Genomic DNA, 23,887 nt, shown 5'->3' with positions numbered 1-23,887 from the left:
CCTATGAGATCATTGTTTTAGTATTCAACCAATAATACCATTCCTTTTTCAAAATCTCTCCTCTCGCATGAGATCATTGATTGAGACACATAATCCTCTGAGAACAACAGCTGAGGCACAAGTATATGCTTGGAGAAACAATCCGACCTAGTGTAATCATTTTGGTTGATCCCCTTGTCCATGAAAAAATAATATCAATAGTTATGATCCAAACTGAAATTATACTTCACTTTTGGGCCATTCATGAAGTTTCACAATGCATCATCTTGCAATTTGCCTTTTGATAAAATTTTTGTTAAACGCTTAATTCATAATCAAAATGTCCAAAGTTACTAACAGTGTAACTTTTATGATGATAGGTTCTTTATTGCATTGCTCGTTGCATGTTTCTCGTTTGTTGCAATTGGAGGTGTCCTATTCTACAGATTTAGGTTAGCTCCTATTTCACTTCTTGGTTGTGTTATTATTATCTTTGGTTTCGCTACTGTCTTGTACAATCTTGATCTGGATGTTCTACTCCTGGTTAAGTTTACAAGAAAATTCTGTTGTGTACACTAATTTGATTTCTATCGTGCTCTCCTAACATGCTTATTGCAAAGAGGAGCACGCAGTTGAATATGGCACATGGCTCCAAATAGGCCCATGTATTTGTCTTTTTTTATGTGCTGTATTAATATTTTTTATCAGAGTGCTATATCAATAGTGGATTGGATTGTTCTCATTTTTCAATAGTTCTTGTTTTGTTAAATTGTAGAACTCATCAATTTCAAGTACTAAAATTACTGAGGTACTTGAATTTGGAAGTTCACCTATAATTATAAATGAACAATTTAATCATCAGGAGAAAAAAAACATATTATTGACCAACTATAATATAATTTTTCATCAACTGATATACACAGTTGGACACAGTTGTAGGAATGCTGTTTGAAACTTGAATGTTGATGAGAAGAGAAAGAAATCAAATATAAAAAGAATGTGTATTAATTTTGAAAAATAGGTAGGTTTTGAGGAGTTAGATTGAAGCTTTGGAGATTTTTCTTTGATTACTGGAATCAATTACAAACATTCTGAAATTAATACTTGCTAGATGGAAATCCAAAACTTGAGGTGAAGTTTACTTTTAGAAAAATTGAAATTTAGCAACAATTCCATGGGAAGGGACTTCCTGAAGTCTCAAAATTCAATTCCAAAACTTTAACATTCCTGATATTTCGTATACCAAAATCTAGATGCCGGAGAAGAATTTAGATTGAGAATTTGTCATGCCCCGAGGGTTACTTGTTCATCAAACTGAATGGTACCCCTAGTGACAATATGAGAAATATGATATCGAACTTAGATAAGTAAAATAAACATCGATGTCAAATAAAAATGCGCTAACTTTTTTTTAAATACAAATACTGATGTGAATATACTAAACTAAACAAAGTAAAGATTATTATTATTCTACCAAAAACTTAAAGAGACGATACAAAAAGTAACCGAATCAAAACCAATGTTCTAAATGGCGGTTGAGGCGGTCGCCTAGGCGGGAGGCGGACCTCAACTACACCGCCTTGTGTTTAGGTGGCGGTAAAGTGTTTTCGATTCAGATTTGGGTGATGCGTTCGGACGCATCACCGGATTCTGGCAATGCGCCTGGGCACGCGCAACGGGTCTGGACTCATCGCTCGGCTTAGGCGACCAGTCCAAACGTGTCACGTCCGACGACACATCCCACACCGAAACACTAAAGCCGATCGTCGAATAGAATAGTTTTTTTTTAAACTTAGGATCTAATCAAAACTTTAGATTAATAATTTTAATCATGATTGAGATAATTTAAATAAGCTTAATTAAAATCCAATAAAATTATTCTATTAATTTAATATATATATTTAAAAAATATTATTATTTATATTTTTCAAAAAATATTTAGATTTAGATTAATTTTTTTATTTTCAGTTAATAGATTTTATAGTATTTTTTAAATTTTAGATTCTTTAGTTAATATATTATTTAATTATATATAAAAATAATAAAAAGATCAACCGCCTAGGCACTCCTAGGCGGACATTGACAACACTGCCACCGCCTATCGCCATTTACAACAATCAATAGAAAAACAAAATTTAATAACTTGAAGTCGAGCAAGACTGGCAAGCATTGATCTTTTAGCGACACTAGGGTAGTCGACACAACTGGCCCTCTATATAAGAACTTAGAAGTCAAAGAAAAGCAAGAGGTAGTGAGTACAAAACACTTAGTGGGCATAAGACAAATAGTGCATGACCAACATATAAGGACGGATACTATATATAAGGAGATCAAAGGAACCAGTCTCAGGTAATATATTTACTATAAAAGTAAGAGCGCCAATATAATCATATGCTAACTAAAAGCATAACTGACAACATAATACTCCACTAACTTTCTCAATTAGGTATAACCAAAAGTACATACAGTACATCCAAAACCTACATGAAGAAATACATAACCAACATATAATAAGTCATGATTGCGCGCAACAACATGCTACCTACGAATAAGGGTGTCCAAAATAAACCCGATTTGAGTTGACCTAAAAAAAAATTAGGTTCAGGTTGGGGATTTTCGGGTTCAGGTCGGGTTTGGATTGGAGGTTTTCGTGTTGAAAATTTTTGGGTCGAGTTCGAGTTGACCCGGGTTGACCCGAATTTAAGGTTTAGTGGATTTTTTGGGGTTAAATTAAATTTTATTTTAAAAATTAAGATATTTTTATGTATATTAATATCAATCTTAGTATGATAATGATGGAGTATTGAGATAAAAGTAAAGAATTATAGGAAAATAGCAAAAAAAAAGTCATTTTTAATAAGGTTATTTGAGTCAGATTCGAGTTGGTCGGGTTCGGGTTTAGCGATTTCGGGTTGTATTCGAGTTCAGAAAATTCCAACCTGAACCCGACCCGACCCCACCCAACCTGATCCACCTGAATTGACACCCCTTCCACAAATGAGTCTCGTAGACAGTCAAGATATATAAATAGTTATTGTCCACAAGAGAAATGCTCTACTACGGATGGTCTTGTGACAGATAAAACATATAGGTATGCTCTACTACGGATGGTCTTGTGATAGATAGAACATATAGGTGGCCATTGTCTGCGGGATAAATACTCTATCATGGATGATTTTATGGGCAGACAGGGTATATACGTAGCTATCTAGCTACGGACTATAGGCGAACTGCCTACCACGGATGGTCTCAGGGGCATACAAGGTATATATGTAGCTATCTAGCTACGGACTGCAGAGGAAGTCACTACTATGGATAGTCTCGTGAGCAATCGTGACATACAGGCATGCAAACCAATAATGACTAGTAAATAGTAACAATCATGTCCAATATTAAACTCTGCTAGCTACATTATGGTTCAATGATATTGTACGTATATAAACAATCAAGCATGAAGAACAATGAGACTGTATAGATATCGAATAGAATAAATATAAGGACAAGCAACTAACTATCAACTCAAGAAACAAATAAAGTGGCCCCCACGGGCTGGATCAGCTGGTTAGGTGCCTGCAGCTTGCCAATGAAGTCGTGGGGTCGAAGGTCGCCAGTTGCACTCGGGGATAAAACTCTGGTCTGCTGTGCCAAAAATTCCTTCGACCCCCAGTCACCTATCCTTCCCAGCATTAACTGTGATTTACTCCCTCTGGAATCTTGTGGGGCCGGGGCCAGGGGACCGCTAGGGTGGCGGTTCCACCTTTTTTTTTTTTTTTGCCAAGAAACAAATAAAGTGGAGTCATGCTAAACAAGTAAATGCTACCTAATTAACATAAATTAACGAAAAATCATGCACTAAGATCAATGAAACTTTAGAGGTCAAGGAAGAACTACCCACTTTTAGAGTAGAACGTTCTAGTTATCTTCAAATTCGGGGTTCTGTCTAGCTCAAATCCTAAAGAAAAGAAAATACAAGGCTATTTAAGTATTAAGCTAACACTAATAACAAACGTCATATGACAATTTATTCCCCAGTTCTTTAGTATTAATCATATTACTTTCTTAATTGATTGTTAGTACTTTAGTTAATAGATCCATGGCTTTATTAGTGTTAGCTTAATACTTAAATAGCCTTGTAAATGCTACCTAATTAACATAAATTAACGAAAAATCATGCACTAAGATCAAAGAAACTATAGCGGTCAAAGAAGAACTACCCACCTTTAGTGTAGAACGTTCTAGTTGTCTTCAAATCCGAGGCTCTGTCTTGAGCTCAAATCCTAAAGCTAAGAAAATACAAGGCTATTTAAGTATTAAGCTAACACTAATAACAAACGCCATATAACAATTTATTCCCCAGTTCTTTAGTATTAATCATATTAATTTCTTAATTGTTTATTAGTACTTTAGTTAATAGATCCATGACTATATTAATCTATCTGTCCATTTACCATTCAATAGATTCAATCAATTTGTAATTAATCTTAAGCTTATTAACTAATTAAACCCAGTTAGTAGTATGGTTCCTCTAGCCTTACACTTATTTGGTTAGCATGATAACTCAGTTAATTGGCGTTTTAAACCATCAACAAGCATTAACAGAACGGTTAATCCCTTCCTAAATCTCTAACAGATTCATGTTCATATACTGAGATAAATTTTCATAACATTTGAATGAACAAAGCTTAGGGAGTAAGGGGATTTCATTACCCATGGCTTCTTCTTCGGCGATGGCCCACTGTTGTTGGCAATGGTAGCAGAGTCGGGGGTGAAGGTGGCGGTGACTGCGCTATGGCGGCGGCAGTTGTTGCTTGTGTGAGGGAGAAGGTGAGTTAGCGCTTCGACCCAATCTCAACCCTCTACAGTCCATCGTAGTTGACCCTATCCCTCTGTCCTAAACGAGGACAGTGGGAGATGTTGGTCACAGCACTGACGGCGACATCGGGGCCGTGGCGTGCTTCAAAGATGTGAGAGGGAGAGGGTGAGGCGGCGGAAAGGGACTTACGGTAATTAAATGGGACATAGGCTAATTTCATAAATTAACTCCTCCTTTAAAATTGGTATTCTAAATAGACTCTTCTAAAGCTTAACCAATTTACCCCTATAAAATATCAAAAATTCATATTAAATTCTGAAAAAATCTAGAAAATTCTAATAAATACTATATATTCCTATAAATTTATTTACTTATTGATTATTAATTATTTTGTTATTATTTTACTAAATAGATTCAATTAGATAATTTTAATAATTTTAAATTCCTATTATCTCCGATATTAAATTAAAATACGATTTTAATCTCCTTTATATATATATATATATAACAGAATTAGATCTATGCCCATTGTCTTATGATGTAGAACTATATGAATATAGAAATATCTAAAGGTTATCAGTTTTTCTTTTTACAAAATGGAATTAAGAGACATTTTCATGAGAAGGGACTTCCTGAAGTCTCAAATACATTGACAAACAATTGGATAGCATTTCTGATAGGTAGCATACTGAAACCTAGATACCTAAGAAGAATATAGATTCAGAACTAGACTCTGTAAAGTGTAAACATTATATGGTGATGTAGATGATAAAAAAAATATAACAATTCCATTGATGTATTTCCTTATTCTGTTTCCATATTGGTGTCCTATTGGTCATATTTTGTTGAATATGACATATCAACAAGGTCAAAAATCATATTGTATCAAATTAGAGTTTTTCGCCTATGGTCATGTCATAATAACTTTAACTTGAAACAATATAATGTTTTCAAACTGAAGAGGAATTTCAACTCAAATTCAGGCAAAATTACCACACATACTGTTCCAGTTGAACTTGCTTAGATGCTCAATCACTTGGTTCCTCAGAACTGAACATAAACTAGTAGAATATTTATTCATCTTAAGTTGTCTACACACTCTTTTTTGTTCATAAATGCACCTCCTGTTATGAAGTTATCTATGGTTATTAAAACTATCTCAAGACATTCAGTTGCTATTTGTTTTTCTCCTACAGACAAACTAGCAAGCAGCTTGCTTAGGTCATGCATACATGCGTCAGTTTCTAACCTACATCTCCACATAATGCTGTCTGGTCTTATTCAGGAACAAGCATCATTCCCTGGAGGACTGCTTTTGGGAAGCTTGGGCTTGTCTTTGTTCATCTTCTACTCATTTAAGAGTATGATCATGCAACAGAAGCTGATATTCCTGTTTGTTTTATGTTTGTGATATGTGTTTTCTATTCATATATGTTAATGGTCTAAAATGTAGGTTGTTATGTAATTTGGCAGCAAAAAACTCGTGTTGAACGCATTCTTGGACTCATACTTGCTATATGGGGAATACTATTCTATTCTCGATTGTTAGGCACAATGACTGAACAATTTCGAGTAGGTTCCTATATAATGTTTCCAACACTGTAATTTTATTATTTGGTCTAATATGTATTATTTTAGTTTCTAAGAATTTATTTCTGAACTAGTTTATGTTGTCAGAACAACATGCAAAAAGTAAGAGAAGGAGCACAGTTGCATGTGATGGAAAGAGACCATATCATTATCTGTGGAGTAAACAGTCATCTGACTTTTATACTAAAGCAGATTAACAAATTCCAGGAATCTGCCATCCGCTTAGGTACAGCTAATGCAAGGTAATAATATCATCCCCTCCTATTTTATCCATATTATTGACTTGCTTTTTGGAGATAAGGCAGCGCTTCATTGTCTATGTTACAATTATGTAGGAAGCAAAGAATTCTTCTTTTGTCTGACCTTCCAAGGAAGCAAATTGAGAAGCTGGGTGATAGCATCACTAAAGATTTGAGCCATCTCGATCTCCTTACTAAAAGGTGCAATTAATAACTGAATCACTGATCAAACCTTTAACAGAATCTATATATTTTATTTTATTTTCTTTAAAGACCAAATATGGTTGTTTACTTGCTTACATTTGTTGCTTGTTAATCACTTCATTTGTACGCAGCTTCTGTTTCTCCCTTTTTGAATGAAACTGGAGGGGAAAGACCTACCTTATAATATAATATATAGAAAGAGAGATGCTTCCATGGAATCAAAGATTAGGGATGGAGTTAATATTAAAAGATATGTTGGTCTCCTTTCTTCTATAAGAATTATGCTGAGCCAGTTAGATGTGTTAGGTTAGGAGACTTGTTTCATACTATGGGCAACAAGTAAAAACTTGGTCAGGAATTCAGGATTAACCATTGTATATTGGAGGGAGAGAGAGTATTGAGGTTTTGAAGTGAAAGACAAAGGAGACGGCTGGAGGATTGAGCAGTCAAGAGGAAGGCCAAGTCCTGAAAGTTGCATCACCTGTTTGTGCAAAAGGTGAAAGTGCTGTTGTCTCCCATTGTGCAACCATAGAAGGGTGATGCAAGATCATGGGATACACTATCTTTTATCATCTAACAGACAGTTCTAGGAAGTGACGCAATTTTCTGTTGGAGATCTTTAGGTTGAATCCAGGGAAGATTTGCGGTTGCCCTTTATCATTCACAGCCAGTCATAGTTGTTCTTCCTGTACTTTGTTTGATGAGAGTGTTTTTAAGTCATTAAAGTCCTTAATTTCCATATTTCATTTACATGCTTAGATGGAGCCTAAAACTGCCAATGCCAGTCCCTAGCCCTGATGAAAAAAGTTGATGTTTGCATTTGCTCTAGATAGCCAACATCAAAATTGTCTGAACTTATAAACATAATCTTTAACTCTCTTTTAGCGAGGTTAGTTTCGGTTGGGTACCTTGACATGCAAAGGGGTAAGCTAGGAAGTCGACCAGAAACAACCCATCGTATCAAATGCTCGAACTAGGGCCGTTCTAGTTTTAGTTGTATCATTGTTGTTAGCTTGTACTATTACTTTTACCATACAGAAGTAAGTATGTAGGATCCCTAGGACTTTTTTCTATCATCACAGTATAGGCAGGTTAGTTGGAGGATGCTACTTTTTTTTTCCTTTATCATATTATCATAGTTATACATTGAGAGCAACTCTGAATAGCCTTTATGATTGTTCCATTTGAGGATGCAGACTTCACCTAATTTTCTTTTGTAGTTCTGCCAATATTGAAACAATTTCCATCTAATGTTTCTAGAAAATTTGATATTGCAGCTGTAGTTTAAGCTTGACAAGATCTTTTGAAAGAGCTGCAGCAGATAAAGCACGTTGCATCATAATTTTGCCTGCGAAAAATGACCGGTGAGTAGACACCTTAAGTTTTTTTTAAATAACCTGGATTTTGTCATTGGTGGATATTCTATACACGAGATTCAGGAATCAGGAGCATATAAGCTAATGTGAAGTAACATTGTTGAACCTCTTTGAAGTGATGTCCTACTTCATCTGAATAAGTTCTTAATTTATCCTAGGTCAACAAAGATCCTATTAATATTTGGAAAAAGGAAAAAAAATCATTATTAACAAACTTAAACATATCAGATTTCAGCAGCATTGTTGTTTTAATTGAGACTGCAAGTTGTTTAAAAGATTATGTTCCAAGATATCATGCAATCCTACATTTCTCTGTATTCTTGTGCTTTAGATTTTACACAAAAGTTGCTTATATGAGATTGTCAATCTGATCAGCTATGAAGTTGATACAGACGCATTTCTCTCTCTTCTAGCTCTTCAGCCTCTTCCTAATGTAAATTCTGTCCCTACCATAATTGAGGTATGTTGCTGGTGCAGTTGAGCATTTACATTTTTAAAAGACCACATTAAAAATTCAGCATTATTTTTCTAGTTTCCATTTGCTAGTAAAGGCCAAAGAGGTTAACTTCATTAGGATTGTTATCTTGCCAACAAGGATCAACTCTGTGATTTCTTCATTCTTTATGTCGTACTAGTTCCTGACACTCTAGCATTCAAAAGCTAGAACTTTCAAGATAAGCCCATCATAATTGGAACTTGTACTAATTTTCTTCTAGATTATTCTAGTCATAAGGTCAAATACTTGGGCATTATCCTATCATGAACAATTCAAGCATTTCTTTCTATTATTTGGAACTCTTATTGAACTGAGCAATTGATTCCATATTCAAATTGTGATAATGACATTTTTATTAATTGAAATTAGGCTTCCAGTGCTACCACATCCGAATTACTCAAGTCAATTACAGGCTTGAATGTGCAGCCAGTCGAGATGGTAGCTTCAAAGCTATTTGTTCAATGTTCTCGACAAAAGGGTCTCCTCAAGATCTACAGACACTTGCTAAACTACAGAAGTACTCCATTTCCCTTTGCTTGAAAACATAATGGTAGTTGCCATTCAATGCAATAACAAATATCAGAGAGATTTTTTAGGCATGGAATTTTGCTTGTCAAACCATTGTAAGATAATGATGATGATGACTATACTTTAAATGCTAACCTTAACGTTAGCATATAGGATTACATATTCAAAAACATAATGGAAAAATGGAGTTATTCTCTATGGCCCCACATGCATTTTCTTTAAGTTGGCAGATTAATCATTTCTATTCACTCTGTTTGTACCCTTCCTTTATGGTTTCCTTTTCTATGCTGATAACACAAGAAATTTTCAAATATACACCAATAAACTTGTACATGATCACCTCACATATCAATTTCTATTGGTATATATAATTAATAGAGAATCTGACCTTAGCCTTGTGTAGAAAATATTTCGAGACTTGCACTCTAATCCCTTAGTACTGCAATGGAGCAACCTAATCTCCCACCAAGGCTTGCCTGCATTTTTGATAGAAAATATTGTATTTTAAAATGTCTAGGTGGGAAAATTGTGTTATCATATTTCATCATTAGGCTAAATTCTATAGATGATTATTACTTATTTTCCATGTTGTCTAACTTCTGTCTTGATTAAGCATTCTACTTATTTTCAGTAGTTTTCTATGTGATAGGACTCTATACATGAAGTTCTTTCTCAACAGTATTCGCAAGACTGATTACTCGTACCATTTTGTATGATTCTTGACATATCAAAAATGTTGGTACCTGATTATTTGTCTATTTTTATAGTGCCAAGTCAATTTGATAAACCATTTTCCTACTCAGATTTTGGAGGTGTTTAGTGTGCAACAGGATGACTAGTTAGTGTTTGATGGCTCCTTATATTAAAAATCACTTGAGGGATTTTTTTTTTCTTATTCTTTCTTTTACTTCTCAGACAAAATAGGAGACCTGCTTTGGAACCTTAATGAAATCTTGACCTGTTGTTTAGTTCTTCTTGGTGACATGACATTTCATTTCTTTTTTTTTTTCCTTTTTTGTGTATATGGATTTCCTAGTCCTGGCTCATAACCTTCTATCCACGATGTGCCAATAGATTTCTTTAAACAATATTTTTTCTTATTAATTTTGTTTAGCAATAAGCAGAGCAGATTTTCTCATGGACATGAAATCTTGATTCTGTTCTCTACTTCTCTTACAGAAAATGTATTCAATATCTGTAGCTTCTCAAACCTAGTAGGCGTCAAGTACAAGTATGCAAGACAAGCAATCCAGGAGGTCAAACTAAAAGCAACAAGTTTTGCTATATATTCTCTGATGTAATACTCTTGTGATGATTTATTGATTGTCTTCTCTCCAGGCAGTGGTTTGCGGTCTACTAAGATCTGGCAAAATATATTTCCATCCAAATGACGAGGAAGAGATTAGACAAACAGATAAAGTATGAGCATCTACAATTTTTTATTGTTTCACCGAACCTTTTTCAATTTACATTATCTCCAGAGATTAAATTAGGTATTTGCACTCAACCTCAGTTATGGTGCACTCTGATACATCAGATTCTTCTGAGCCCTAATTGGGAACTCCAGTTGGCCTTAATATTTACATTCTCTTATCCTAATATTACTGTCTCATGGTAGTATCACCCAACTCGTCTAGATGATAGTCATAAAATCATTTCATTAGCTGACTTCCTTAATGATTCTAAATTGTCTCTATACATAAATATTAATTCAAAAGATCAAGTGAATTGTCTAAAGTTCATGTGTCCCTGTGATTGGTTGATACGGTTTCAGCTAATCAACCTTGATATCAAAATCATGGATTATGTGTTCTTAGAATAGGAATTTTTAATGTAACTATGTTATCATTTCCTATTTCAATGACAAGAAGCCACAAATCATGCTTAATGCTTATAAGAGAAAATTTCATAGTTGGTTTCCCCTTGTTTATTATATGTTGTTGCTAACTTTCATTTTGAAAATAGCTTCTGCTTATAGCTCCTGTTTTTGGAAAAAGAACACCAAACATATTCCTTCCTGTTGAGTCAATTGAACAACATGATTCCAACAAAGGCTCAGAAAGCAAAGCTCCATTCGAAGCTGAGATTAAGAAGTCAAGGCTCAAGAATATTGTTGAGCGTCCTTTAAAATCAAGCTCCAAGGTATTATGCTAATTAAATGAATTTACAACAATATTGAGAACATCATAATGCTTTTATATCATTTGCAGACTAATGATTTGCATCTTGGACCTCAAGAGTGCATATTCATGATTGGATGGAGACCGAAAGTTGCTGACATGATACGAGAATATGATAATTACCTTGGACCTGGTAGTTCATTGGTGTGTTCCAAATACTCATAATGCGATCATACTCTCTAGTTGCACTGTCAGATTAGTAAAAAAATCCTTATACTTTGCTTGACTGCCTCAATATGACACTAGAGAAAGAAAGTTTACAATGTAAAATTACATGTTTTCATGATGGATACTGAAGACTAAAACAACAATAACCATATCTTTTGAATTTGAAAACTTGGGTGACCAAGATGATTATGTATTTGAGAAGGTGATGGAGTTGGCACAAAAAGTAGAAGATGATAAAGACAAATCTAGCTAGTATGGTTTACAAGACTGTTGTGTTGAGTGTAAACCCATTACAATCTTTGTGTTCATCTCAGAAGCTCTGTTTCACGCTTTTGAGTTTGTGCCAGATGCACAGGGTCTTACAGTCTTGAGCAGATGATCTCAAGCTATCGGCTGATGCAAGCCAATCGCCCGAGCTCTTTCGGGATACCGCTGGTGGTTGCACGAGTTGAGCAGATTGCTAAGTCGTCAAGTGCTCTGTTGAGAGTCGGCGAGGAGCCAAGGGGCTTCCCCGACCCAAATGGAAGCAGAGTCGGTGCTTTGACTCTTCCGAGAGTCACAGATTGGATGCCGAGAGCTGCAACATGAACATCGAGTGGATGTCGAGTCCGGGAGAGCGCAGTTTCCTTAAAACAGATTCGTCCCCTCTAGCAGTGCTTGGAGGTTTCTATGGATGTTTATTTCCCATGATAAAATGGCAAGACCACGAGCTCAACTGAGCACTGGTTGTCGTGGCGGACTGAGCGTATATCTAAATGCTATCACGAGTTTCTATCAAGTGAAAAGTGCACGACAGAAGTGAAGAAACAAGGGGATTCAAGGTGGAAGACAATCACTTGCTAAGCTCATACTTTCTCTATGTGCTCATATACTCCTTATATAGGAGAGTATATTTGCTAAGCAAGTAAAGCTTTTACTTGCAAAGCAAGCCAACCATGGCTTACCTCACGTAATTGCCAAACAAGTAAAGTCTTACTTGACAAGCAAGCCATCCGCGGCGAGTTGTCTACATGGAATGCATGACATGCAAGCCATAGCTTGCTCAACAAGCCAAACGTGGCTTGCTTGATAAGCCACACACGTGGCAGTGCCACATGTGCATGATCATATAAAAGAGATACGTGGCTTGTACTTGGACACCTCGTGCCCTGACTGGTCTATAACGAGCAATAATGTTCACATAAGAACTCTTGGGTTAGTGCAAACCGGGCCTGGATTCTCACCCCATTTGCTCTGAATCAGCCGTAAAGCCTCTCTTTCACTGTGGGACTAAAACCCACAAGTCGTGTTTTCATTTAAATTTTCCAACGTGTTGCTCAACAGTAAGCACGTTGCTCAGTTTCAAATCTTCAGTGCAAATAGAAGTAGTGACAAATGTTATAGAACAATTCAAGAATTTAGTCAGGTTGTAATTTACTAATTGGCTAACCACTGAATGAAAATTCAGGTTATGTTAAATAAAATAGAGGATAATGACAGCAAAAGTGAAAGGGAAACAACCTCAATGTCTTTAACTCATGAGTGAGATCCATTGGTAGGGCACGTTCATGTGCTAGAGTTGACAATAAAGCGATATTTCCAGAAAACTGAACAGAAATTGAAATATGTAAAATAGTATAGAGGATAGTGACAATCGATGTTTTAAAAATCATCCTAGGCGGCCGCCTAAGGGTTAGGAGCCAGCCAGCCGCAGTGAAAACATGCTAGTTGGCCATCCTAGGCAGCCTTGACACCTAGGCTGCCCTCGGCGCCGACTAATCGATCGAATTGTCTAGGCGCTGTGGAAATATCAGAGAGTTTTTATGATTTTTTTAGTTTAAGCTTTTAAATTTAAAGTCCAATTAAAAAAACTGAAATGTAACTTTTTTTTAATGTTAAGCTTAAGTTTATAAGCCCTAAACTTTGGTCCAACAAGAAAATCGATTTGTTGGCTTGCCCACCAAACTTCATGTTCATCGTACTTAGTAATTAGAGCTGGAGACATCAGAGCGAATGAAGAAGCCTGCATTTTGGAGAAATTAGAGAGTTAAAAGGCTGGAGAAATTTATTTGAAGAAAATTTTATTGTTTGATCTTTCCACAACTGAGCGACTTGAAAGAGATTGAATTGAAGGTTGGTCAAAACCTTATCCTTTGGAAACGTTATTTCATCATACACTTGCAATTTTCATTGAAGTTGAAAGGTAATTTGTTTTAATTTTGATACTTGCAAATTGAAAGATAATTTATTTTAATTTTGACTTCTCTTCACTCGATTTCTACATGAGTCTGTCATTTCTATTTTTTTTTTGCTTAATGAAAAGATAATATGTTTCTTCTTAAGCATCTTGTTCTGTTATTTTTTTTGGCTGATAATATTGGAGCTTGAGAGAAAAATAAATTTCAAAGTGATTTATGAATTGAATTGAAGTTAGAGCAGTGGTCTTTTACTTGTTAAATATCGAAGGTTCAATGAAATTGAAAATGGTGGATAAAATGAATTAGATGATTAAATCACATAGCTTCCAAAGTTGCTGATTTTATTCTTAAAGCTTTTTTTGGATTACTACAATTAACAGATGAAGTGATTAACAATGTCAAACAATCCAGCTTCGACGACATCTATCACTCAGCCTGAATATGAGATTCTTAGAAGAAAGTCACAACGGATTGGAGTTTGGGATTTTAAATGATCCTAAGAACCTCAACAAAGTTAAATGCAAGTTATGTGGGAAAATAATGTCTGGTGGAGTTTATAGGGCACATTGAAAATATACCTAAAAATATATCTGATTGTCAAAAAGCATCTCAAGAAGATCGCAATAAGTGCAAACAAGCTATTTTAGAAGGAAGAAATAGAAAGAAGAACAAAAGAATAGAAGAAGAGAGTTGTAGAGTAGAGGTAAATATTCCTCTAGAGGAAGAAGATAATAAAATTGAAGGGATAGATGGACTTCAAAAACCTCTTCCATTTTGCCCCATGGATAAATATGCATCGATGATTTCTCTATAAAATTTAGGTTCAAGTGGAAGGAAAGTACTTCGTCAAAAAAAATATAAATGAGGCTCTTTTCAAAGAAAACTCAACAAGTTCAACAATATATTAGGAGATGAGTTTATGAAAATGGAATCTCATTCAATGCTATTGATAATGATAGCTTCAAGCAACTAATGGAGGTAGTGGGTCAATTTAGACTAGGATTTAATCCTCCAACTCAAAATTAACTTAGGGAGCCACTTTTGAAAGCTGAATTTAAAAGAACAAGGCAACTGCTAAAAAAATATGAAGAAGAATGGGCAAAGAATGGGTGCTCGATCATGTCAAATTCATAGAGTGATAGAACAAGAAGAAACATCCTAAATTTGTGTTAATTGCAAAGAGAGTACTATATTTTTAGAATCTGAGTCTTTAGACAAGGCATATACAGAATTTATTTTTGAGTATATTGACAAGTGTGTTGAATAAGTAGGAGATTAGACTATTGTTCATATTATAACATATAATGCCACTAACAATATGGCTGCAACTTAATTGATGAGAGAAAAGCGGTTTAGGATCTTTTGTAGTTCTCGTGCTTGAAAGTATTGACAAACTTCCACGATATAAAAAGGTTATTGAGTAAGCCAAGTCTTTTACCATTTTCATTTATGCTCACTATAAAACTTTGTCATTGATGAGTTTCACAAAGAAGAGAGATATAATTCGACCAGGGGTTACCGGGTTTGTATCAAATTTTCTCACATTCTGAAAAAAAATCTAGTTTAAGGGTCATGTTTACAAGTGATGTGGGAGAAATGTAAATGGTTAAAAACAAATAAAGGGAAATTGGCTTACTCTAATATGATGAGCATGAGTTTTTGGACTAGTGTATGACACTTTGTTTGAAAACATTTGCTCCTTTGGTAAGAGTTCTTCGATTGATAGATGGAGATAGAAAGCCATGCATGGGGTTTTTATATGAGGAGTTTTTTCAAGCTAAAGAAGATATCAAGGTGGCTCAAAATAATGTGAAATCAAATTATCAACATATTACATTGATTATTGAGTCAAAAATAGGATAAACTTGATATATCATTGCATATTGTTGCTATTTTGTTGAATCCTTATTTTTACTATAAAGATGGTTCCATTGCTCTTTACGAGGAGGTTGCGATAGGGATTTTTGAATGCATGGAAATTTTGCATGTCAATGAGTTTGATCTATAAGATACAATTATTAACAAGGAATATGTAAAATATAGAGACAAGACTAGGTTATTTGGGAAAACATTGGCAGTAAAAGTATGTGAAAAAAATGATGATACATTTGATCCATGTGCATGCTGGAGTACCTACGGTACTCACAAACCCAACTTGCTAAGAGTGGTTTTGAGGATACTTTCATTAACTACAAGTTCATTTGGGTGTGAAAGAAATTGGAGTGTATTTGAAGTAGTAGCTTAAACTTTAAGTCTTTAATTAAAAGTAAAGTACTAATTTTAAAGTTTATATTCATGTTACTAATTACAATATTTACTTTTTTTTTTAAGATTCATACAAAGAAAAGAAATAAGTTAAATGTCAACAAGTTGAACAATTTAGTATTTGTCCAATTTAATGCTAGATTGTTGAACAAATAAAAGAGAGAGAGAGGAATGTCGATGTCCTTCTTGCAAAAGATGCTTCAAATGCACAAAGTTGGATTGTGGATGGTAGGGAAGAGAATCAGGTTCCGAAATCACTTGGCAAATAGTTAATGAAGCAACTAGAGCAGACGAAAATGTACAACCCTGAAGAAGCTATAGAGTGAAAGAACTTCATGAGGATGATTTTGTATCTGAAGAAGAAGAGGAGGATCACAATGATGATATTGAGTTTATATGTAATGAAGAACAAATTGTTGAAAATTATGAAGAAGTAGAATAAATTTATGATATTTTATTAGTTGTGTAATTTTAAACTCATTTTAAATTCGATGTTATTGTGTTGGAGTTATAGAATGTGATTTATTATATAATTTATGTTGATAGCGTAGAATTTGCCTAGCGATGCCTAGTCCCTGCCTAGACGGCCTAGGCATTAGACGCTAGGTATTGGTCTGGCGCTCGATTGATGTCTAGCGATTTTTACAACCTGGGTGACAATAAAAGTGAAAGGGAAACAACCTCAACGTCCTCAAGTAAGGAGTGAGATCTATTAGCTATTGGTAGAGCATGCTAGTGGGTTAAGAGATGAGAGAGGGGAGATGCTAGAAATATGCTTGGGGCCTTTGAATCTAGAATTTAGGGGAAGATCCAAATATATATGCTAAGCAAATAATAGAGGTACTCTATGAGCCATAGAGGTAATTAGCTAAGGCATTGACAAATGTTTGGAATTGAAGGAGGCATGAGTATTCTTTGGTAGGAATTGCAATAGCAAAGTCCATGAAAAGTAGCAATGACTGGACCACTTGAATTTGGTGTTTAAAGGATGACCAAGTAGGTAAGCATGAATGCAGCAAACATCTTGTGCATGCTCAAGTACCTCACAATGAGAGCACTTGGGCTTGTCTTGTTGTCCAGATTGTTTGCCATGTCCTCAATGATGATCTCTTCCACCGCCACATGATCCTCTAGATGGCAATTTAACCACCTAAGTGGAATGCTCTACCATGGGATCAGAGGATGGTGGGTTAATGATAGAAGCTTAGGGCATTTGCATGTACAGGAGCCTGCAAATGCCCTAAGTTTATACCATAAACCCACCATCCTCTGATCCCCTGGTAGATCATTCGAATCACTTTGGTGGTTAAATTGCATCTGTAATTCAAGTCTTTACCGGCTCTAACTTAGGAAAAATAGCATGCAGGAACATAAGATTAGGAGCTTGTCAAGGCAATCTTGCATGCCCTGACATCTGAAATAATCGGGAATATATCTTTCAAATTAGCCACAAATACCCCAGAATCGACTAATGTGGGTAATTATTGTGGTGTCTAATTGTCATAATTGGAAGAGTTTACAAGTGAATATGCCTTGGAGATGTCCTCTGTATAGAGAATCCTAGCTTGTGACCAAGTCTAGTAGAGGGAGAAGGAACAATAGAAGATGCTCTCAAGAATTGGATCAATGGATTGCCAAAGGAGGCAAGTAACTAAGGCATTTGGTAGTGGTGGGCATAGGAGCCTTGACAGCTTGAATGGGGTTAGGTGTTCAAGCTGACTTTCTCCCATAAACCAAACTCGCACTATTGTTGCTTGAGCCCATAAAGCCTTTGTATCAATTTCTCCGTAGTAATTGTCATGAAACTAAAGAGACCTGAATGATCAACATTAGGATATAATAGGGAAATAGTTGGTAAATCTAACATTCTGGATTGAAAGGAGATCTCAATGATTCACAACTCAAGGTGAAATAACTGCTTGATATTGAGAAAGAGATTGAAATTTGCTACTTGAAATGGGATGTCTACCGCTTTCAAGGGAGAACAATGACAATTGTTCTCAAGTGCATGAGGAGGAAAAAGAGCTTATTGGGTAGCGGGAGCAGTCATAGTGATCAGAGAAGATGGTAGGATGTGGTTGGTTGACTGCTCTCAGGTGGGATTACTTCCTAGACACTGCTCGGTTGTTGCTTGGACTCGCTAAGGCTATGCTTACTGGACTGTTGACATGCCATGCAAAGGTGAATGATATGTGTGTGTGAACAGGCGAGTAGCACCTGCACTTGCACAAGTGAGCGATGCTTTGGATCAGCATGCTCAGACAAGCACCACTGCAGATCTGTTGCATATAAATAGGATTGTAAACAAGCCAAGCCAAGCCAAGCTTTGGGGTGTTCAAGCTTGTTTGATAAAATAATCAAACCTAAAATGAACCAAGGCGTTGAAATGATTGTTCAAGCTTGGCTTGGTTTATTTTTTTTAGTTTGAGCTTGGTTCAAATTTGGCTTAAGCTTGGTTTAATTAGACGTTAAGCTCACACTTGTATATTCATTTTAAAAGTTTTTTGTTTATTTAGTATGTTGATAAGTGTTTTATTAATAAACGTTGTTCGCGAATGTTGTTCGTGAATGTTGTTCACGAACATTAACGAGCGAACACATATATGTTCAAGATTGTTTGTTTAGTTTAATGAGTTGTTCAAGCTTGTTTATTTAATTGATCTTGTGTATATTGAACAAGCATAAACAAGCTTATACCAAGCCGAACATCAACCTTGTTCTAAAACGTTCGATTCATTTACAATCCTACATATAAATGTTTGTGTGCATGTAGACTAGTGATGTTGGGTGATTGTGCACGAGTAGATGAGCGTGCTATAGATCTGTGCCTGGGCAAGTGTCCACCTTCTGCATCATGGTGAATGTGAGAAGATCTCTATAATGTGCTGGCAAGAGTGTGTGCATGGGTTTTTCATCCAAAAAAAAGAGTGTGTGCATGGGAGGGGACTCAATATCAGCATCATGGTGTTGATTCCAGATTATGGGAAAATTAGGAAAATTAGGATCAATATTGTAGATAGTCTCCTCTTCCTAAATTGATTATTCATTAATGTAAAATCACCAGTAAGTCCCTACTACTATGATATTTACATTTAGGTCTCCGGAGCATAACAATCTCCAAAACATATAATTTTTTAGTTTAATGGTATGTTGGAATTATAGTAATTGGATGGTTATTTTTAGCTTGAAATTACACTGCCTTAAATGTTTTTCCATTTAATCATTAAAGTTGTTTGTTCTCTTTGGTAGGTTATACTGTCAGAAGCTTCCCTCGAAGAAAGGAATAACATTGTTAACCCTGTGCTCCAAAGCCAATTAAAGAACATCAAAGTTTATCATCTGGTATCTCTCTATTTGCTCATATTTATATATGAATTGTATTATATCTGTGTGAATATACCTACACTAGTATCTTGCTCATATAGATTGTTGGTTTATATGCATAGGTTGGAAATCCCGTCAACTATGAGATGCTAAAGGAAGCTATATCAAACACTAGAAATGAATACATGAAAGGAGAAGGCATACCTTTATCAGTCGTTGTAATATCTGACAGAGAATGGCTTGCTGGAGGTACATCTATATGAACGTCCACTTTCAGTTTTTGTAGTGAATTTGACATATTTGTTCTGCTGCAGATCCATCCCAGGCAGATAAGCAAACTACTTATTCCCTTCTTCTTGCTGAAAACATTTGCAAAAAACATGGCATAGAGGTTTGTTCTTTACTACTGAAGACATTTTGAGATTCCAATTACTTCTGAGAGTGAATCCAGGAAAACATCTGAAAGATTACTAACTAAAACAACGCATGCCATGTTGTCTCCATGAAATAGCAATTTTTTTGCTCTATAATGATCAATAGTTGCAACTCCTTCATGCTATGACTGTTGTGGTCCAGTTAACGTAACCAAGGAAAAAGGCTATAAAGTTGATTCTGTTAGCTAAATTACTACTGAGATCTACTCTCCTTCATTTCATTCGGTGCTTGGTTCGAACCAAACCTGCACTGAAAAGAATCAATATGTTAGTGGAGAGCTCTGCAGTAATTCTTTCCATCATTCATCCTTAACTCTGAGAGTGTATATAGATTTGTGGTAGCCATATTTGCTGAATGCTGTCGATTTGATTTTTTTGGTAAACTATGTTACAGACACTAGTTTACTGGATACCTATCCAATAGCATGCATCCATTACCTGCTCTATATTGTTTAACAGTTAGAAACTGAAACAGCATGATCCGGCATCCTATCCTGTTTCTTCATTTATGCTATTATCCTTTCTTATCTAATTAGATGATTTTATTGCAGTTATTTAACCTAAGTTTAGTCGAGAAACTGTGAACAAGATTTTCTAGTAAGGTGTGCTTTAAACATTAAGTTCAGTAACAAGGAGATGTTTCTTTTCAGGCGGTGAACCTAGTTGCTGAAATTGTTGACACAAGGCTAGGGAAACAAGTAATGTTCTATTTTTGCTAGCTAACAAAGAACATTGAATAACAAATCTTTAAACGAATCCATGTTTATGCAGATTTCAAAAATAAGACCTTCCCTTTTGTTTATTGGCGCTGAGGAAGTAATGAGCCTTGTCACAGCTCAAGGTTTTTTTTTCTTTTTCTTTTTTAAGTTTTGTTCATTTGCAAGCAAAATTCCTTCACTTTTATAGGAGTTGTGACTATTTAGAAAATGCGCCTGCTGAATGACAGTGGCTGAAAGTGCTGAGTTGAATGAGGTTTGGAAAGACATTCTTAACGCTGAGGGAGATGAGATATATCTCAAGGTAATATTATTTCCTTCGCTCTATTAGTTCAGCCATTAGCCATAAAATTTTCATATTTAGGCCTTGAACATTTGTAGAATTGCACAGATCCGTCATGCTTTCAACCATTATGGGTAAATGTTTGCATGTGTTGTGGTTCAACCCTAAAATTTGAAAATTATCAGTTTTGCCTACAAAAATTAGTCTATATGTTCTCAAGGTAAATGTTTGCTATGTATGTTCTTTCATCTTTTGGACAAAAATTACATGTCATGCACGTGTGGTTTCTTTATTAGTCTATATGTTCCATGTTGGTCCTGGGACGGGTTGGTGGGGGCGCTGAGGCCGAGCGCAGTCGCCTTTTGCCAACTTTATTAGTCTACATGTTTTTTTAGAGCAGGCACGGTTTGAGTTATGATTTAATAGGTGAAATCAAACCCAAATGGAATTCCTTTTGGTTTGAAAAAATTAAACCAAAACCAAGCCTATGGGCAAAGTTTTCGTTTTGAGCGGGGAACTAATATTTTTTAAAATTCAAAAGAAAACTACAAAAGCAGGCTAACTTATGGGGAAAGTGAAATTCTTCCCGAGTTTGGTTTTCTAAATAATGTCGTCTTCATGCATTGTGCTCAACAACAGGACATAGGCTTCTATATGAAGGAGGGTGAGACACCATCATTCATGGAGCTATCTGAGCGAGCAATTCTACGCCGAGAAGTTGCAATAGGTTATGTTAAAGGAAACAAGCAGGTATTTCACATTTTGATTGTGTAGTGCGCCAATACTTGTCTCACTGAGTTTAATTATAACCTTGTTGACATGATGGTAGGTCATAAACCCGCAAACAAAGTGGGAACCTCTCCTTTTAGAGAAGACAGATTCACTTATTGTAATTGCAGAGTTTGAAGGCGAGTAAGCATTCATTGTGTAATTCATTTTTTATAGCACACTTATCAGTCAATCTCAGTTATAGATAATTTGGCTTTATTTGCATAATAAAAGTGAAAAAGAGGTATGTTTTTTCCCCTTGCAAATCAAATGATTTGTGCAATTTGCAAACGTTTAAATCAGTGTAGTGATATCACCCTTGGATCACAATATCGAAATGTTCAGCAATCATTTATCAATTCAAAACCGATAAATCGTATCATTTTACAACTGTTTCATTGCAATAACAGGTAGATTTATTTTACTTGCAAAACTGTTGGTTGTTTCTTTGTCAAATTTGATCACCTCCTTTTGATCCATCATCTCCGGAGTTATAGTGCCATGGTAGAATATCTAGACTTTCACTCAAGCACTCATGGTTCGATCATTAGTTATGGAGTATTTATAGAAAAATTTTTTCTAAATGGAATGCGCAATCAAAGAATGTTAAATTTTTGGGTCGCTCATCGTGTGCATATCCTAATTTACCTTGATAGTCAATAAAATTTTTATAAGATTAGAATGATAATTCACGGACAGTCGATAAAATTAATTTAATTTATCATTATTTTCTTCGTTGTTTTTTTCTAGGTATGAGCACGAGCATACATTAATGCTATTGACTTGAAAAACGTAGATAATTGTCTCAGTCAATTAGGAAGAGTTATATTACTTTTCTTTGTTTTGCATATTAGAAATAATAAATCTATTAGAATAATTAAATAATACTTTCTGACACTTGTTTGAAACTCATAGGCTATGGGGCAGGATTAGTAAACAATTCTCCGGCCCATGCCTAAGAATTTAGTCCTTAATTTGCTTCCCATTCTCCATTAGATTTTCTAGCTATAGTTTTGAATTTTAATTGAAAAGATATTGTGCTTAGTATTGTGTTGACGGTTTGATAATAGTTGCAAAAGATGAAATTGTTCATCCTCAGTGTCCCCTATCGCATCCAACCAAGGTCATCACGAAAGAGGTAAATTATGGTAACCGAGAGGGCAAGTGGTGGGTGGAGTGAGGTACACAGGGTTCGAAGATTTACGTTTCGACATCCCTGTGATTCAACCCTGTATTCTCAACTGTAAACATCACCATCATTTATCATCTCGGATAATCCTTGAGGTTGACGTTTTGATAATAGTGCACATATTGATGTTTGAAAGAGAAAGAAGATGAAACAAAGAAATGAAATATTATTTTGAGTGATATCAAGTTTAATAATTTATCGGAACTTATATTTTAACCGTTACGACTGATATAGTAGAAGATTTAAAACGATTCTGATCTCCTTATGCCTTGTCTCATTCTTAATTCTAATATATGATCGACGTCATATATGGAAACATCCTATTTTGAGATTTTACATCCCACAAAACTCCGTATGATCTAACAATTATAAATCATATTAGTTATAATTGAAGAACGCCTTATTTATGACTTCTCCAGTAGATAATAATCTGAATCCCAACATTATCCTGTTTGAATGGAGCACAATAAATTTTTTTTCTAATGGATTTTTTTTAAGAGTTTAATATTAAATATATAATGTACTTTTTTTTTTTTTTGATAAATACATTATGCATTGTATGTGATTTGTACATATGCAGCGCATTCTCCTTTAATGTTACGACAATTTACATTAATGAATGTTACACAATTTAACAATTTAACACAATTTAACAATTTTATATTTTTTAAAAGAATATTAATAACAATAATTTATCAAAGGGTGCACGTAGCTTTCTGAATTTACCAAAAACACATACTACTTTGATATTTATTAAAGAACGCACATTTTTAAGTGCATTTCTCATTTTATCTTTATGAGTTCTAACAAATCTGACTTTTTTACTTTTCTCTATTATTTCTCATTCTCTCTTCTATTGCTCTCTCCTATGCATGTAACTAATCTTATTTTTCCTCCTCTCTTCTCTTTCTTCTTTTTTTTCATACATGCATACATAACATAGGCCTGATATACAAATCATATCAGACCCACGGCGTTTAGAGTTTAGTTAATTTTTTGATAATATTTTAATACATTTAGAGAAGTCAAAATAATCAATAAATAGTATATTTGAACTCTTTATAACATCAAAAATCGATCCATTATTTATTTAAGCTTCTACATAGGTATAAAATTATAATAATGATGAATGGACAAAACTCCTCATGCGTGGGCCTA

The 23,887-nt window shown here is 34.9% G+C and overlaps 1 protein-coding gene across 6 annotated transcripts in view; it reads left to right on the top strand.

Annotated features, from left to right (window-relative positions):
• LOC122001773 (putative ion channel POLLUX-like 2) overlaps positions 1-21,806 on the top strand; it is a 28,193-nt gene extending 6,387 nt beyond the window's left edge. For 4 of the 6 annotated variants that reach the window (XM_042556681.1, XM_042556682.1, XM_042556683.1 and 1 more), the window contains 20 exons: positions 360-431; positions 6,078-6,153; positions 6,266-6,364; positions 6,470-6,624; positions 6,718-6,822; positions 8,103-8,189; positions 8,577-8,661; positions 9,067-9,214; positions 10,405-10,481; positions 10,564-10,644; positions 11,191-11,367; positions 11,436-11,549; positions 19,265-19,357; positions 19,462-19,588; positions 19,654-19,730; positions 20,424-20,471; positions 20,545-20,614; positions 20,720-20,793; positions 21,412-21,522; positions 21,602-21,806. In XM_042556681.1, the coding sequence (XP_042412615.1) occupies positions 360-431; positions 6,078-6,153; positions 6,266-6,364; positions 6,470-6,624; positions 6,718-6,822; positions 8,103-8,189; positions 8,577-8,661; positions 9,067-9,214; positions 10,405-10,481; positions 10,564-10,644; positions 11,191-11,367; positions 11,436-11,549; positions 19,265-19,357; positions 19,462-19,588; positions 19,654-19,730; positions 20,424-20,471; positions 20,545-20,614; positions 20,720-20,793; positions 21,412-21,522; positions 21,602-21,688 (1,963 nt within the window). In that variant the 3' untranslated portion in view covers positions 21,689-21,806. Of the gene's footprint in view, positions 1-359; positions 432-5,988; positions 6,154-6,245; positions 6,365-6,469; positions 6,625-6,717; positions 6,823-8,102; positions 8,190-8,576; positions 8,662-9,066; positions 9,215-10,404; positions 10,482-10,563; positions 10,645-11,190; positions 11,368-11,435; positions 11,550-19,264; positions 19,358-19,461; positions 19,589-19,653; positions 19,731-20,423; positions 20,472-20,544; positions 20,615-20,696; positions 20,794-21,411; positions 21,523-21,601 lie in introns of those variants that run through there. The other 2 variants (XM_042556684.1, XR_006117474.1) reach the window with 2 other exon arrangements.
• The last annotated feature ends 2,081 nt before the right edge of the window (positions 21,807-23,887 follow it).

This window comes from Zingiber officinale, chromosome 7A (assembly GCF_018446385.1).
Source record: "Zingiber officinale cultivar Zhangliang chromosome 7A, Zo_v1.1, whole genome shotgun sequence".
In the NCBI taxonomy this organism is placed as follows: domain Eukaryota; kingdom Viridiplantae; phylum Streptophyta; class Magnoliopsida; order Zingiberales; family Zingiberaceae; genus Zingiber; species Zingiber officinale.
The sequence above is the reverse complement of the archived record's forward strand: the minus strand, read 5'-3'. Positions and strand labels throughout refer to the sequence as shown.